This window comes from Chiloscyllium plagiosum, chromosome 39 (assembly GCF_004010195.1).
Source record: "Chiloscyllium plagiosum isolate BGI_BamShark_2017 chromosome 39, ASM401019v2, whole genome shotgun sequence".
In the NCBI taxonomy this organism is placed as follows: Eukaryota; Metazoa; Chordata; class Chondrichthyes; order Orectolobiformes; family Hemiscylliidae; genus Chiloscyllium; species Chiloscyllium plagiosum.
In genome coordinates, this window is record NC_057748.1 from 2,928,306 (window position 1) to 2,945,167 (window position 16,862).

The 16,862-nt window shown below is 46.4% G+C and overlaps 1 protein-coding gene across 4 annotated transcripts in view; it reads right to left on the minus strand.

Moving 5' to 3' along the window:
- cacna1ia (calcium voltage-gated channel subunit alpha1 Ia) overlaps window positions 1-14,317 on the minus strand; it is a 186,398-nt gene extending 172,081 nt beyond the window's left edge. For 2 of the 4 annotated variants that reach the window (XM_043679497.1, XM_043679495.1), the window contains exons 1-2: window positions 14,210-14,316; window positions 13,366-13,499 (exon numbers count right to left, since the gene is read on the minus strand). In XM_043679497.1, the coding sequence (XP_043535432.1) occupies window positions 13,366-13,499; window positions 14,210-14,302 (227 nt within the window). In that variant the 5' untranslated portion in view covers window positions 14,303-14,316. Of the gene's footprint in view, window positions 1-13,365; window positions 13,500-14,209 lie in introns of all 4 variants that reach the window. The other 2 variants (XM_043679498.1, XM_043679496.1) reach the window with 2 other exon arrangements.
- Between the last annotated feature and the right edge of the window lie 2,545 nt (window positions 14,318-16,862).

A 16,862-nucleotide genomic window follows, 5' to 3' on the forward strand; every position in this document is an offset into this window, starting at 1 on the left:
TGTTGGGTACGGGATGGAAGATGGGGAGTGTTGGGTGGGGGGGTGGGTGATGGGGAGTGTTGGGTAGGGGATGGATGATGGGGAGTTTTGGGTGGGGGGGGGGTGATATGGACTGTTCTATGGGGAGTGGATGTTGGAGAGGAAGGTGTTGGAGGCATTTAAACCACTGTCAGTCTCCCAGCATTTCCACAGCCATACAAATGAAATTTTTTTGATTTCAGGTCATGGAGTGACCCCTCGAGGGGAGTGAGCAGCAACACAGTGACAGGAACCACAGGCACTTCCAAGCAAGGGCACCTTCAGCCTGGAGCCTGAGCGGTGTAGTTAGCTCGTGGTTACAGTCCCTGATCTATCAGTCCCGTTCAGTTCTCTGAAAAGGCTGGTTGCCCCAAGGTTAGGAGACTGCCAACAATGGCCATTCTGCCAGTAAACCCGCACTGAATTGGTCAGAGGCAATCACCCCAGTCAAGAGGGTAATAGATGATTGCATAGATAAAATTAATGGGCAAGGGTATGGGGGAAGGCGATTGGTACAAGGTAACGAGCCGGTGTAGACAAGATGGGCTGACTGGTCTCCTTCTGCTCTGCAACAAATTCTGTGTGGAGGGCGCTAAGGGGTTAAACAAAGTGAGGTAGCAGCAATGCTAGAGTGCAGCATGCAGCAAGGGACTGCAAGGCCATAACAAACAGGAACGCCATTTGGCCCCTCGATCCTGCTCTGCCATTCAGTATAATCGTGGCTCACCCAACATTCCTCACGTCTACTTTCCTGTCCTTTCCCTGTAACCCGTGATTCCCCGTCTGATCAAGAATCGATCTCAGCCTTAAATATACACGAGGCCTCTGCCCCCACAGCTCTCTCTGTGACAAGGAGTTCCAAAGACTCACAACCCTCTGACAGAAGAGATTCCTCCTCACCTCAGTCTTAAATTGGTGTCCCTTTATTCTGAGACTGTGCCCTCTGCTCCGAGACTCTCTCCTGATGGGAAACACCCTCTCAGCATCCACCCTGTCAAACCCCTTCAGACTCCGAGATGTTTCAATGGGATCAACTCCCATTCTTCGAAACTCCAGGGAGTAGAGACCCAGCCTGTATAGCCTTTGCTCATAAGACAATCCCTCCATCCCGGAGACCATCCTACTGAACCTCCTCTGGACTCCCTCCAATTAAACAACATCTTTCCTTAAATAAGGTGAGGGAGGGTTGGGGGGTGGTGGTGCTAAAACTGCTCACAGTATTCCAGGTGTGCTCTCACCACCACCTTGTACAGTTGCAGTAAGACTTGCCCACTCTCATATTCCAACCACTTTGTAATAAAGACCAACATTCCACTTACCTCCCTGTTACCTACTAGTCTGCACGCTAGCTTTCTGTGTTCTGTGTACAAGCGTACAAACTGCAGCACAGTGGAACCACAGCATGGTGGCTCAGTGGTTAGCACTGCTGCCTCACAGCACCAGGGACCCGGGTTTGATTCCAACCTCAGGCGACTATCTGTGTGGAGCTTGCACGTTCTCCCTGTGTCTGTTTCGGTGCTCCGGTTTCCTCCCACAATCCAAAGATGTGCAGGTTAGATGAATTGACCATGCTAAATTGTTAGGGGCATTAGTCAGATGGGTCTGGGTGGGTTACTCTTCAGAGGGTCAGTGTGTACTTGTTGGGCCGAATGGTCTGTTTCCACACAGTCCACCCCCAAGTCTCAAATTCTGAATCTAATCCATCCTTTCTTCTGACTAAACTGACAACAGTTGAGCCCAGGGGTCTGAGGCCAGAATGGGAAGCCCCTCAGGAAGAGGCAAAGATGGTGTTTTGCACCAACCTCACTCTTGGCGCTGGGAATAGGTGCTTGAATCCTGCCTCAGTAACTGGGGGAGTTCAAAACTTCAATATAAAATACTCAGTAATGATACTGTCATCTGAAAAAAAAACTTTATAAAAGCAAAGTTCTACAAAGGATTAATGTCAGCAATAAAAACAGCAAATACTGGAGAAACTCAGCAGGTCTGGTAGCATCTGTGAAGACAGAAACAAAGTGGATATTTCCACTTGCAGATGAACTGAAGGGGGGTGGAAAAGTTTTTTTTAATGCTGTTGACAAAGAGGGAAGAGGAGCGAGATGATCAGGCAAATGGACATACATGGAATAGTGTAGGTGGGATGGGCTTCAGGTTAGTATGACAGGGCGGCGCAACATCGAGGGCCGAAGGGCCTGTACTGGGCTGTAATGTTCTATGTTCTATGTTCTATATGGTGAGGGTGCCTAAAGGCGGAGGGGAGTGTTAATGGTGGAGAAGCGATACAGAAGGAGAGTAAGTGTTAATAGCAGAAAGTAGGTCAGCTCCACTCAAAGCAAACCAGAAACTGGAAGGGAAGGGACATAATCAAAATTATGGACAATGTTCTTGGTTTGAAGCTGTTGAAGTAAATGTTGAGTCCTGAGGACAGTACAGTCATAGAGTCATAGAGATGTACAGCATGGAAACAGACCTTTCGGTCCAACCCATCGATGCCGACCAGATATCCCAACCCAATCTCGTCCCACCTGCCAGCACCCAACCCATATCCCTCCAAAGGGAAAGTGAGGATCAGTTCCTGCATCTTAGTCTGGGGTTTGCTGGAACACAGGGATAGAAATGATAGTGTGGGAGCAAGATGGTGTATAGAACTGAAACAGAGGGTTGGGATTACCCTTGTAGAGTGAGAGAAGGTGTTCTGTGAAGCAATCACACAGTCTACATGTGGTCTTGCCAAGGTAAAGGAGTACACATTGTGAGCAGCGATTGCAACAGACTCGCTTGAAGGGAATACAAGTAAAGCACTGCTTTGGGTGTGCTTGGGGGCTCAGACAGCGTGGAGGGAGGAGACTGAGTGATTATACCTTCAGCTGTTGGACGTGAAACTAGCATGGGAAGGCGAGGAGGTGTTCAGAATGGACAAGGATGTCATGGAGGGAATGGTCCCTGTGGAATGTTGCCAGTGGAGAGGAGGGGAGGAAACATTTGGTGGTGACATCCTGCTGGAGGATGATCTTTTGGATTTAGATGTTATTCGGGTGGAAACTGATGCCATGGCAAAGCCTGTCATTGTACTAGGTTCAACTGAATAGCCTGCTGGGAATATTTCAGAGGGCAGTTAAACATCAACCACATTGCTGTGGGTCTGGAGTCACGTGTAGACCAGACCAGGTAAGGACAACAGATATCCTCCCATAAAGGGCGTTAGTCAACCAGATGGGATTTTACAACAATTTTGAATCCCTACAGTGTGGAAGCAGGCCATTCAGCCCATCAAGTCCACACTGACCCTCCCATCCAGACCCACCCTATAACCCAGCATTTCCTCATGGCTAACCCACCTAGCCTTCACATCGCTGGCCACTTTGCATGGCCAATCCACCAAACCTGCACATTTTTGGACTGTGGGAGGAAACTGGAGCACCCGGAGGAAACCCCACACAGACACGGGGACACTCCACACAGACAGTCACCCAAGGCTGGAATCGAACCTGGGCCCCTGGCACTGTGAGACAGCAGTGCTAACCACTGAGCAATCGTGCCATCCTTAATTGGCAGTGGTTAGAAAGTGACCATGAGCTTAGCTTTTAATTCCAGTTTTCTAAATTCAGATTCCAGAATCTGCTGTGGTGGGAGTGAGCATATTAGCCTGATGTTCTGGATTACTAACCCAGTGATATTATCACTACACCACCAGCTCTGCTTCCTGATGTTTCACAACTCAAGGCTTGATTGAGACAGTGATAGGGGGCTGGGCTACCCAGACTGATAGTTCTTGCTCTGACACTCACTTCCCCACCACTGTCTCACACCACACAGACTGAGTGTGAGGGAGAACTGTAATTCCTCTATTTACAGTTAACAGTGACAGGTTGCTCTGTTCTGGTCATGTATGAATCATCCACCTCTCTAATGCCAACTCCTATAAGTGCTCAGTACACAGCTGGCAAAGGTGAGCACTTCACTTGCATCCAATCCATCTTGACTCAGTCTCTCTACGTCTCTGCATTCCCTCTAACCTTGCAGATTTCTCATCTAACATTTCGGTCTAGCTCACCACTCAAACTGTTAAGGTCTTTCAGGGCAGCAGGTAGTGTCCCTGCCTCTGAACTCGGAACACTGGGCTCGATTCCACCCTCGGGCGACTCTGTGTGGATTTTGCACATTCTCCCCGTGTCTGCGTGGGTTTCCTTCGGGTGCTCCGGTTTCCTCCCACAATCCAAAGATTTGCAGGTCAGGGTGGATCGGCCGTGCTAAAATGCCCAAAGTATCAAGGGGGTGTAGGTTGGGTGGGTTAGCCATGGGAAATGCAGGGTTACGGAGATGTTGGGGGGTCTCGGTGGGATGCTCTTCAGAGGGGTGGTGTGGACTCGATGGGCCGAATGGTCTGTTTTCACACTGCAGGGATTCTATGATTCTTATGAGTCCCGCTCCAAGGCTCAATGGCGAGGGAAGGTGGGTTTATAACACAGCAAACAGCTTGAATATTGACCTGTATTCTCTTCAGAACATGGCAGATGGTAAGAATGGGTGGCAGATGGGTTTCCTGTTTGGTCATGTGATTGCCACAACCCCTGGCTAGCTGTGCTTGCCGCTCCCCTGTGGTAAAGACTCCACGTTAGGCAGCATGAAGCATCCTCACTCTGAAGGAGAAACACCAAAACCATCATGTGAGCATCTACCAAATAATGCTCACCAGCTCCCGCAGCCATCCTCTGGGCCAGTCACAACCTGGGCATTCCGAGTTGATCACTTACCACCCGGTCCTATCTGAGGGCTCAGTTTTGTTTGCGAATTGTTGCATATCGCAGTCCAAACCTCTCGCAGCCTTCCATTTGCTTCAATCTCCATCACCTCCCAATCTCTGCTGATTAAGCTCCACTTGCCTACCTGCCTCTCCCTTGCTGACTGACACTGCTTCCATAAGCCTTTCCTGATGAAGGGCTTATGCCCGAAATGTCGATTCTCCTGCAGGTTGCCTGACCTGCTGTGATTTTCCAGCACCACACTCTCAACACTGCTTCCTTAATGTCTAATACACTCGAAGGAGAATGTTTAACCTCAGCTATAGCCTGACCCACCTCTAACTCTCCGACACTCTAATATCCCCTCCTAAAGCCACCATCCCCAATTTCTCTCCCCCTTATCCTGACTCTAGCCTGCACATTTATCTTTAAATCCTGCCTCCTTTCACATGGCCCCCCCAGTCATTGACTGTTTCTCGGGTTTCTCCCTTATTAAAATTCAGCCCTTAACTAAAAAATACAAATTTCAAAGCACTGTCAAATCTTTCAAAGCTTATGCAATCAGTTTAGGAAGTAGTTAGGATCTCTCTCTCTCTCTCTCTCAGAATGAACCTGGATGCTCTGCTCCCCATCGAGTCCCTTGTGAACATGTTTAAATTGGGCTTCACGTGATATTTGACATCTGTTGCTTTTCATTCCCATGTTCCAGCCAAAAACACAGCTGGTGCCCAGGGTCAAAGGGCATGTAAATCACATGACCCTGCAGTTGCCCTCTGTGACAGAAACTTCAGTGAAAACAAAGAAGTACAAACATGGAACCTTCTTCACAGAGTTTTGCTTTTTTGATGCACATTGTTCCTCATGGGATTACCATCCACCTGGGTTTTAATTAGACCATCTCATGGTGTCTATAAAACTATCTCCCGGTAGTTCCACTGTCATCCAGTAGATGGTCAGGAGGTATTAGTTACTGAGTGTTAGAATGACCTTACCTTGAGCCCTTAGTTGTGCCTCAGTGGATAGGACTTTGGAGGCAAAGGTTGTGTGTTTGTGTCAAAGATTCTAGCACAGACCCAAGGTCCTCTCTGTTCCCTGAGGTGGATATAATCGACTATTTTAAAGAAGAACATCTCTCATGTCATGGACCATCATTTATTCCTCTGAGAACCCATGACCACTTCCATCCAGAAGGACAAAGGCAGCAGCTACATGCACCACCTGCAAGTTCCCCTCCCTCACCTAACATAGAAATATATTCCCGTACCTTCAGTCAAAATCCAGTAACTTACTCCCTAAGGCATTGTGGATGTCCCTATATACCAAGGGATTTGGTTTTTGGGAAAAGACAAGGCTGAGATGTGAACTCATTGAGGTCTTTGATGTCACGATCGGCTTGATGTCGAGATGAAGTTTCTACTTGTGGGGATGGCCAAACCCAAGGTCTGTAAACACAAGGTGATCCCTAAAGATTCCCTGGGGTGTTCAGGAGAAAGCTTTCCTTCCAGAGAGAGCACTGATCACTACCTACTGCTACAGGCAGTGATCAATGACTCACTGATACATTTACATGGAAGCTGGATAGATTGATGAGGGAGAAAGGATTTACTGACAAGGTTCCAGAGGAGTGGGAGGAGGTCTGGGTGCAAATTGAGCACCGCGGGGGGATATTATGGGCCCTATGGGAAACATGGCCTTCTGGGTGACTGGATCAAGTGGAATGTGGAATTCCAGATGACATTAGCAGTGGGTTTAGGGTGTGTCGAGCGTTACGCTGGTCAGTGTGGACTGATTTCCACACTGTAGGGGATCTAATAATCATGATGCACACATGAATAAAGTGAAGTATTTACAAGTGAGATTAAATTTTGATGTAAATCCATGCCAACTTTGTGTTTGGCTGTGCAGTTGGAGCAGCAAGTTGTGGCAGTGATGCAGAGCCTCTCATAAATACAGCACCGCCACTGTACAGCAGGTTTCACAAATGAGAAACCTCTCCAGCTGCTGATTCGAACGTTTTGCATGTCTGCTGCTGATACGTAGGAAAAGTCAAAAGGAGACAGCGGAATTGGTGCCCAGTTCTGGTTACAACATCAGGAATGACTCAGTGTTGATAAAATCCCAAACCCTTGGTCATGATGGGTTGAATGGCCTATTTCTGCACTGTAGGCGTGATGCGCTTCTCCATAATGTATTAGCGACAAGTTATATCAAACCATTAATTGCAACTGATTCCAGTTCCACACCTGCCCCGGTGAAATGAGATGATCCTTTGCACCTTCTCTTGCATCGAGCAGCTGGCTGTCAGGAAAGTTAAATTGTCCCAGTGATTGCCTCAATTATCTTTATTAATACTGCAGTTATTAAACACAACATGACACCTGCAAGACAGCATCTAACAGCTTGAGTCAGTCATAGGTTGCTTTAAAATGAGTGGGTCAGATAACCCTGTCACTGCCCCTCCTGAAGCTTGCCTGAATTTCATTGTAAGTAAATCACTGACGTTGAACAATCGAGCTACATCCCGCACTGCTCTCCTGCCTCTCTGCTCCTTCAAGCTCAGTCCACGGCTGTTTATTTCTCCTCTAAAGCCAGGCACTGTCTTAAGCAATCAGTATGTCTCAGGGCTGTTGCTTAGTAATGCTGGATGGTCCTGTCTAAATCAAGGCAGACTGACAAGAAATGTATTAATGGTCCCCTTGGCTCAAAACTCAACTGTCAAGACGAGAGGAGAGGGAGAACGGAATTGAGACTGACATCTGGAGTGCTTGTTCTATATAATCTTCCAGAGAGTGCAAAGCGATTTTCTAAGTGCACTTCCCAACATATAAACAGCCTGCACATTTGTTTCATCTCTCTTACTCTCCCAAAGTGTTGACCTTGCCTTGGAGTGTGGACTTATGGCTGACAGCCCCCACTCCAGCTCCCATGGGTGGGGTTGCCAACTCAAGGTGGGCATCTTCCTGAATCTTTCAACATGTGATCATCTGCCCACCCCTCCCCGCCCAGCACCCCCTCACCATTTGTCACCCAGCACTTCCACCCTCGTCATGCCCAGCACCCAATGGCCAATCATTGCCTTCAGATGGATGACCCTTGGCTAGTTTCTTTCCCTATGGTCAACATTTCAAAAGATTGGATTCCCTACAGTGTGGAAACACGCTATTTGGCCTAACAAGTTCACACCGACCCTCTGAAGAGTAACCCACCCAGACCCATTTCCCTCTGACTACAGCAACTAACACTACGGGCAATTTCCCATGACCAATCCATCCTAATCTGCACATCCCTAGACACTATGGGCAATTTCCCAAGGCCAATCCATCCTAACCTGCACATCCCTAGACACTATGGACAATTTCCCAAGGCCAATCCATCCTAACCTGCACATCCCTAGACACTATGGGCAATTTCCCATGACCAATCCATCCTAACCTGCACATCCCTAGACACTATGGGCAATTTAGCATGGCCAATCCACCCTAACCTGCACATCCCTAGACACTATGGGCAATTTCCCAAGGCCAATCCATCCTAACCTGCACATCCCTAGACACTATGGGCAATTTCCCAAGGCCAATCCACCCTAACCTGCACATCTTTGGACTGTGGGAAGAAACCAGACCACCCGGAGGAAACCCACACAGACACGGGGAGGACGTGCAAACACAGACTGACAGTCATCTGAGGCTGGTATCGAATTCAGGTCCCTGGCACAGTGAGGCAGCAGTGCTAACTACTGAGCCTTATTAACAAATTTTCAAACAAAAACACTTTTAAAAAACACTATGATATTTTCTCTAAGGCTTTTACTCTTTAGCTCGGGAGAACTCACGGGCAATTTTAGAGAGTTGGCATCACTGGCATTAATACTGACCTCCATTAACAGAGAGTGCCATAAGGTTTTTAAACAACATGGCCAGGTGGTCAATCTAGATTATGTTCTCGGCTGACAAGCTGGGTCACAGTTGATATGGGGTCGGAAACAGGGTGTGAGCTGGAGGTGGGCGGCTCCCACAGAGACATCACAAGCCCAGGTTTGTCCCTTTCTGGGTCCCTCCCTCTTCCCAGGGCACCTTGTCCATTTGCCTCCTCAGAACCAGAGAAACTGTGACCCAGAGTGAAAGGGCTTACAAAGTTCATTTCCTCTGGTGGGAGACTGATGAAGAAGTTGGAGAGAAAGCTCTTTATGCAGAACATTTCTGGAGCCTGGAGTATTTTATTACAGGGACATACCATTGCAACTTTTAAAGGGAAGAGAAGGTAAACATTTGAGCAAGAGGAAAGCGCAGGGTTACACCGAGGGATTGGCTCGTTGGTATGAATTCAGGATTACTTTCATTTGAAAAATAAGCTTACACTGACACAAGGAGCTCAAGAAGCAACTGCTTTGCTGTAAAGCTTGCAAATTCTTTTGAAAGGATTAACTTTATTAAAGGCTTGAACCAACATAAAAGATCCGAAAATTCTCCATCTCACTCTCTGCTAATAAAACTCCATTTTCGGTCTCTTAGCTGTCTGCTCCAAACCAATCATCTCACTGAGCTCTGTCAGACTCTAGTTGTTAAGGGGGGGTGGTGTTTACAAAGCTCCCTCTCATACTGAGATGAAATATTTATTCCTATATTCCTGCTTTGTATGTTCATCTACACTCCCCTGAAAACATGCAATGGTCTCTATTTTCACCTACCCTTTTCCTCATCCATCCCTTTTACACTCAAGCTACAAATCAGGAGAAGGAGTGGGCCATTTGGCCCCTTGTGCCCTGCTCTACCATTCAATAAGCTCTTTTGATGTTGCCTTAATTCTTGAAATATTTGTGAAGCAAAACTTTATTCAATGGCCCGACATTCATTGCTCTCTGCGGAAGAGAATCCTAAGCACATATACCCCTCTGAAAGAATTCCTCTTCATCTCTAAGTTAAACGGGGAGACTTCTTATTTTGAAACTCGACTCCTTAATGCCAGTATCCCAACCGTGGGCAAATATCTGCTTTGCATTGTCTGTAAACTCACGGATCATGAGTCCACCTCTCTCCCTCTTGATCTGCTTTGCATTCTTAGAGTAAAGAATCCAAAGCGCCCCTCACTGATGTTCAGCTGGGAGATATGCTCAGGGACTGCCTCTGTGCCTACTGTCCAGTCACAGGGGTCTGCAATCTTGGTAGGAGGCCAGATGTGGTCAGTGCCAATGCAGAACATAGGGAAGGAGAGGGCACCTTGTCGAAGCCTCCAAAGAACATAAAACAAGGTGAACACTACATGTAGTTCCCAGAATATTCCCAAGCAAGGGAACTCCCCTACACTCAGCCCCCATCACCCTCTTGTGGCATTGACTCATCTCAGGGAGGATGACCCAGAGACAGCAAGGGGTCAACGCACTGGCCTGTCACTGAAAATCGTCATGGATGTATCACCAAACTTGGCCTGAAGGTCAAACTAGATTCTAATGCACTGTGCAGTTACTAGGCTCCAGCCAGAACTAAAGAGCACCTAAACTCATTGTTATCTGCATCCCAACAAGGAGATTCTATCCTGTAAATGTGTCCTTTGGAAAAACCCAAAACCCATCTGACCAAGCTCACAAACCAGGCTGACGACTCACCAGTTGTCAAGAGTGTGGTGCTGGAAAAGCACAGCAGGTCAGACAGCATCCGAGGAGCAGGAGAATCGACGTCTCTGACAATAAGCCTCTCCTGCTCCTCGGATGCTGCCTGACCTGCTGTGTTTTTCCAGCACCACACTCTCCACTCTGCAGCATCTGCAGTCCTCACTGTCTCCTGATGACTCTCCAGTGTCACATGACTCACCACTTAAAGGGACACTGTCCCAACATAACACGCACCTGATTATAAAACTGAACAGATTTTCCCCTCTCCCCACCTTCTGTCCAATGAGTTATAACATCTCAGAGCCTCATTGTCTGACCAGACCTTTACTGTAATTCTTTCTCTCTCTCTTCTCTCACTGTGCTTCCTATGGTAAGGTCAGTAGATATTTTGTAGAAGGGCTTCAAAATATAAACTGAAAAACAGGAAATTTGAATGATTAGTTACTTTCTTCACAACTCATGGAAGGGGGGAGAAGCTATGTGGTGCTCTTTTGCTGGAATTAAATTTGATACTTTTCCTTGGAAAAAAATGTCTCACTTGCCAAGTGACAGGACTTGGTTGGTTTAAAGTGATGATGTGACACTGAATTTCGAGGAGAGAAAGCAGGTGGGGCACAGATCTCTATAAAACCTGCAGCAAAGGGTATTTGCATTCCCGCTCTGTTGAATTGAAAAGGAAAATGTGATCAAAGGCTTTGCAAAAGGAAACATAATTTATTTTTCTGGCCAAAGCCTAGGTCCAAATGACCAGCCACTGATTTAAGGATCGCTGCAGTTGACAGGCACATGATATCATTGTCAAGAAACCAGAACAAATAAAACGGTGAGAAAAGTCACCTCATTTCCCCTGTTGCATTGTCCTCTGATCCACAGTCTCGATAACTTTTTTTGCCTCCATTTTCAACCTGTGACATTCCTAAAAAGGCTATTTGCCTTGTCTGTCAGTCTATCCAACGTGTGTGCAAATTAAAGCGTGTGTTTTTACTTGAAGGTGTTATGCTTTAAGTCTACATTATTTTAGTCATTAACATATCCTTAATTGTAATTAATAATGTGTTTTTGCTGCAATGTGGGCCATAAAACATCAGAGCAGGCAAAGGCCATTCAGCCCATTGACTCTGCTCTGCCATCTGCGGAAATCATGGCTGATCTGGTATTTCTCAAATCCTCTTGCCTGTCTTTACCCCATAAAACTTGTGCCCCTTCCTGATTAAAAATCTGTCTGTCTTAGCCTTGACTATATGAAATGACCAAGTGTCAATAACACCTTCTCAGAGGAGCAGACTGTTACAATAAACATTTTAAAAAATTTTCATGTTTATTAATGATACCTGGTGTGAGTCTTGTTTTATCATGGTGAGTAGTCACAGTCTGATAGTCACAATCCCAGATTATTAACTTGGCCATATTGCAATGAATTCACTGGCATTGAATAAAAGGGCTTCATTTCCATCACATTTTTCCCAACTGAGTTGTGACACTGTCTCTGACTGAACTCATTATTAACGAAATGACTGTAAATTAGCTTAGATTCCATCATTTTTCTTTATATATTTACCATTTTCCTAATACCATCCTGTTTGACCAACTCTTCCACCTTATTCTGTACTTAACCCTGTGCTATCCCTGACCTCAGATGGTTTGACTGGGGAGAGTGCAGAAGGAGCTTTACTCTGTATCTAACCCCGTGCTGTCCCTGACGTGGGAGTATTTCATGGAGAATGGTGTAGAGGAAGCTTTACTCTGTATCTATCCCCATGCTGTCCCTGTCCTGGGAGTCTTTGATGGGGGACAGTTTAGAGGAAGCTTTACTCTGTATCTAACCCTGTGTTGTCCCTGTCCTGCGAATGTTTGATGGGGGACAGTGTAGAGGGAGCTTTACTCTGTATCTAACCCTGCGTGATCCCTGTCCTGGGAGTGTTTCATGGAGAACGGTGTCGAGGGAGCTTTACTCTGTATCTAACCCTGTGCTGTCCCTGGCCTGGGGATGTTTGATGGGGGATGGTGTAGAGGGCACATTACTCTGTATCTAACCCTGTGCTATCCCTGTCCTGGGATTGTTTAATGGGGGACAACGTAGAGAGAGCTTTACTCTGTATCAAATCTTATGCTGTCCTTGTCCTGGGAGAGTTTGATGGGGACAATGTAGAGGGAGCTTTATCTAATATCATGCAGTCCCTATCATGGGAGTGTTTGATGGGATACAGTACAGAGGGAGCTTTACTCTGTATCTAACCCCGTGCTGTCCCTGTGTTGGGAGTGTTTAATGGGAGGACAGTGTAGAGGGAGCTTTACTCTGTATCTAACCCCGTGCTGTCCCTGTCATAGAGTCACAGAGTCATACAGCATGGAAACAGACCCTTCAGTCCAACCAGTCCACGCCGACTATAATCCCAAACTAAACTGGTCCCATCTGTCTATTCCTGGCCCACATCCATCACTTCCTCAGGAAGCTCATTCCACACGAGAATCACCCTTTGCATAAAAAATTTGCCCCTCCTGTCTTTTTATAAATCTCTCCATCCTGGGAGTATTTGATGGGGCACAGTATAGAAGAAGCTTGACTTTGTATCTAACCCTGTGCTGTAACTGTCCTGGAAGTGTTTGATGTGAAAACCTTCTATTCAGAAATGAAATGAGCAGCAAATGTAAATAAAAATGTGAAATATGGATGAACAGCATGTGGCTATGAGATAATCTCCCAGGCAGTATATTTCACAGTCATGTTTCTTATCCAATGACTTTCAAGCATGGTTTGTTCAAAAATCCTGAGGAATTAAACTAAAATATTTTACCAGACATTGAACTTCAACATGAAAACAGAAGAGGGGTAAGGCAAAAATGAAAGGTTTAGAACGAAGCTACATTTAATTTTGAATTTACTCTCTTGACTGTCAACAGCTCAGAAGAAATAATTGACTTGTTCATAAAAATGCTAATTTGCATCTTTCTCTTAACGCTCCGAGCTGAGATTACTTCAGCTCACCTCTCACTTACCCGGACATCACGATGAAAAAATCCAATCGATTCCATGTGTCGCCAAGGTAACACTTCTTCCCGATGATCCCCAAGGCAACCATCTTGACCACCATCTCCATGGCGAAGAAAATAAAGATGAAGTCGTCAAAAGCCTGGAAAGTGATAGTTGCTTTAATTTGGCCCTGGATCATACTTTGTATCTGGTCAAGCTAATCTCAACTTGTCTAACCATCTCCCATCTAAATAATCACCTTGGGCACCACAACCCTCCATATTCCTCCAGTTCTGATCTTTTAGATGCCTCATCCTTTACCAATTTCTGAAGGAATGTCTGTGCTTTCCTCTCGACCCCTCCATATCTCTGTGAAGGACCTCCCTCTTTCATTGTGTCTTTTGGTTACCTCTCCCAGCAACTCTTTATGTGGTGAGGTGTCAAATTTGCTTTGAAAATGTTCCTGTGTAGCCTATTGGGATGTGAAAGCTGCTACATCAATTCAAAATGTTGTTGAGTACTTGTTATCTCAGGACAGTCATTTTGTGCTCAGCCTCTTACAATCTTAGTCTTTGTGTTCAGTGCAAATAACATGAGAGATAATATGCTCAGAACACAGCTACTATTAGGTCCGAAGGAGAGACATGATGAACTCAAAACATTAACTCAGCTTCTCTCTCCTATTCATTTTCTGTGTCTATTTTCGATTTTGTTCAGGTTTCTGTTCATTCTGACTTCGCATTCCCCTTCAAAAGCAATGTGTCCGAGCTTAGGAAACTTGACAATGAGAGATAGTGAGGTGGGAGTGAGGGCTCCTTTTGGATGATGCATGCATTCTAATAGAGAAGGAGGGACATAGTGATTTCCTACCTGTAATATCCTACATCTGTCGCTGGAGCAGTCCACATCTTCACAAGGTTGGTACATTCCCAGAGTGACACAGTTGAGAAGGATGACAAACATACTGACATGCTCAAACCAAGTAGGGAGCTGGAGTTAAGGAAAAGAAATGAACGTGCAACTCGAGACAGATTCACACCCTTCGTCAGAAAAAGCTACTTGGTATAACACGACCAGGTGGTTGTTCTTAAAGTTTTCAGATTGGTTCCAGAACCAAGGTGGGGGGGGGGCTCCCATGCTAAGGATACAGGGCCGTCCATTTAGGATTGAGATCACGAGAAATACCTTCACCCGGAGAGCCAGGAACCTGTGGAATTCTCTGCCACAAGAGCTTTACTCTGTATCTAACCCCGTGCTGTCCTTGGCTTAGGAGTGATTGATGGGGACAGTGTAGAGGCAGCTTGAATCTGTATCTAACCCTGTGCTGTCCCTGACCTGGGAGTGTTTGATGGGGACAGTGCAGAGGGAGCTTTACTCTGTATCTAACCCCATGCTGTCCCTGTCCTGGGAGTGTTTGATGGGGAGAGTGCAGAGGGAGCTTTACTCTGTATCCAACCCCGCGCTGTCCCTGTCCTGGGAGTGTTTGATGGTGGCTCAGTGTAGAGGAAGCTTCACTCTGTTTCTAACCCCGTGCTGCCCCTGCCCTGGAAGTGTGGAATTCTCTGCGACAGATCGCATTTGAGGCCAAAACATTGAATGTTTTCAAGAAGGAATTGGATACAGCATGTGGAGGTAAGGGCATGAAAGGGCATGGGGGGTGGAAGACGGTACAGGAGACTGAGATGGTTGCTGAACCATCATTACACTGAATAGAGGAGCTGACCCATAGGGCTGAATGACCTCCTCCTGCTCCTATTTCCTCTGTTTGTTTATTGGGGCATGCTGGCAAAACTAAAACCGAGTGGGAAAAGTTTTTTTTAAAAGTTGTTGTGATCTAGAACATACTGTCTGAAAGGGTGGTTGAGGCAGTTTCATGAGGAACTTTGAAAAGAAATCCTGGATAAATACTTGAAATGGTGCAGTGTGGTGGTGGTGGTGGGGGGGGAGGGGGTTCAGTGGGAATTTACTCAGCTCAGGGTAAAGTTCAAGGGAGGGACCTACTCTACTCCAATATCCAGTGGGTTTATTGATTGAGACAAATTGAATCATTCTACCAAGGAGCGAGCATCGATGCAATGGAGCGAATGGCTTCTTGAAGCTTCTGTGTCGAGAGCTGGTTTGTCAGACACAAACCCATTAGCCGCAGTGGAATCAGGCAACATAGAGTAATGTGGGATCTGCCTGTGCTCTGCCTTGGGACAATGATGAGATAGCAAGATGGCGATAGCGATGGCTAGCACAAGGGGACATAGCTTTAAGTTGAGGGGTAATAGATATAGGATAGATGTCAGAGGTAGGTTCTTTACTCAGAGAGGTGTAGGGGCGTGGAACGCACTGCCTGCAACAGTTGTAGACTCACCAACTTTAAGGGCATTTAAATGGTCATTGGATAGACATATGGACGAGAATGGAGTAGTGTAGGTTAGATGGGCTTCAGACTGGTTTCACAGGTCAGTGCACCATCGAGGGCTGAAGGGCCACTACTGCGCTGTAGTGTTCTATGTAATTCAATGTAAGAGGAAACCTACACACTGCAGGGCCATTGAGAGCTAGGTGGAGAGGGAGGTAGAAATGGTAGGGAGCAGGAGAAAAGAATAGGGTGAGGAGCAGGCGAACAGTGAAAGCACAGCCACAAAAAAATAGTCATGGCCAAACGCGAGAGTCATAAGAGAGCTCTGAGAGAAGTGGGGTTGGATGTAAATGATCTCATTAGTACACTGCAATCATTAAATGCAGACATAATTTTTGTTGAATGCATTCTTAATCAGAATACAGTTAGGGAGCAGTCGAAAGAGCAACGTCTGATGGTGGATATCGGAGAGTTGAATATAAATAGCACAACCATCAGGCACACAATGCTTGCAATAATTTCAAGATCCACTTGGTCCTGGGGCACAGAGTCAATGGGGAAAACTGCTTTAAAATGACAATGTTTGCAGTACTCACAGCAAGTGCGCTAAAAATTATTTTTTCAAACACTTTCTTTGACAGTCATTAGCAGCAGGAGTGTTTGACTCAACACAAGGTGATAAGGCACCTCCTGTGGTAATAGGAGGTGTCACTGATCTATGTGTTGTGGGTTTCATGCAGGATTGGCATTTGTGAATCAGGTGGAATGCTGTCACAAGGTGTCTGGGCATTAGCTATGGCTCAGTGGGTAGCATTTGGGCTTCCAAGTGTGTTCCCACAATGCTGTATAAACCAGAGTTTAGATCAGAATGGTGCTGGAAAAGCACAGCAGGTCAAGCAGCATCCGAGGAGCAGGAAAATTGACGTTTCGGGCAAAAGCCCTTCATCAGGAATGAAGGCAGGGAGTCTCCAGGGTGGAGAGATAAAGGAGGGTGGGGAGAATGGGGCTAGAGAGAAGGTAGCAAAGAGTACAATGGGTGAACAGGGGTAGGGATGGAGGTGATAGGTCAGAGGGGAGGGTGGAGTGGATAGATGGGAAGGGTGATTGGCAGGTAGGATGGTTTCCTCATTTCCCCTCCCCCCACCTTACCCCCGTTCCCACCTTCCCGCTCAG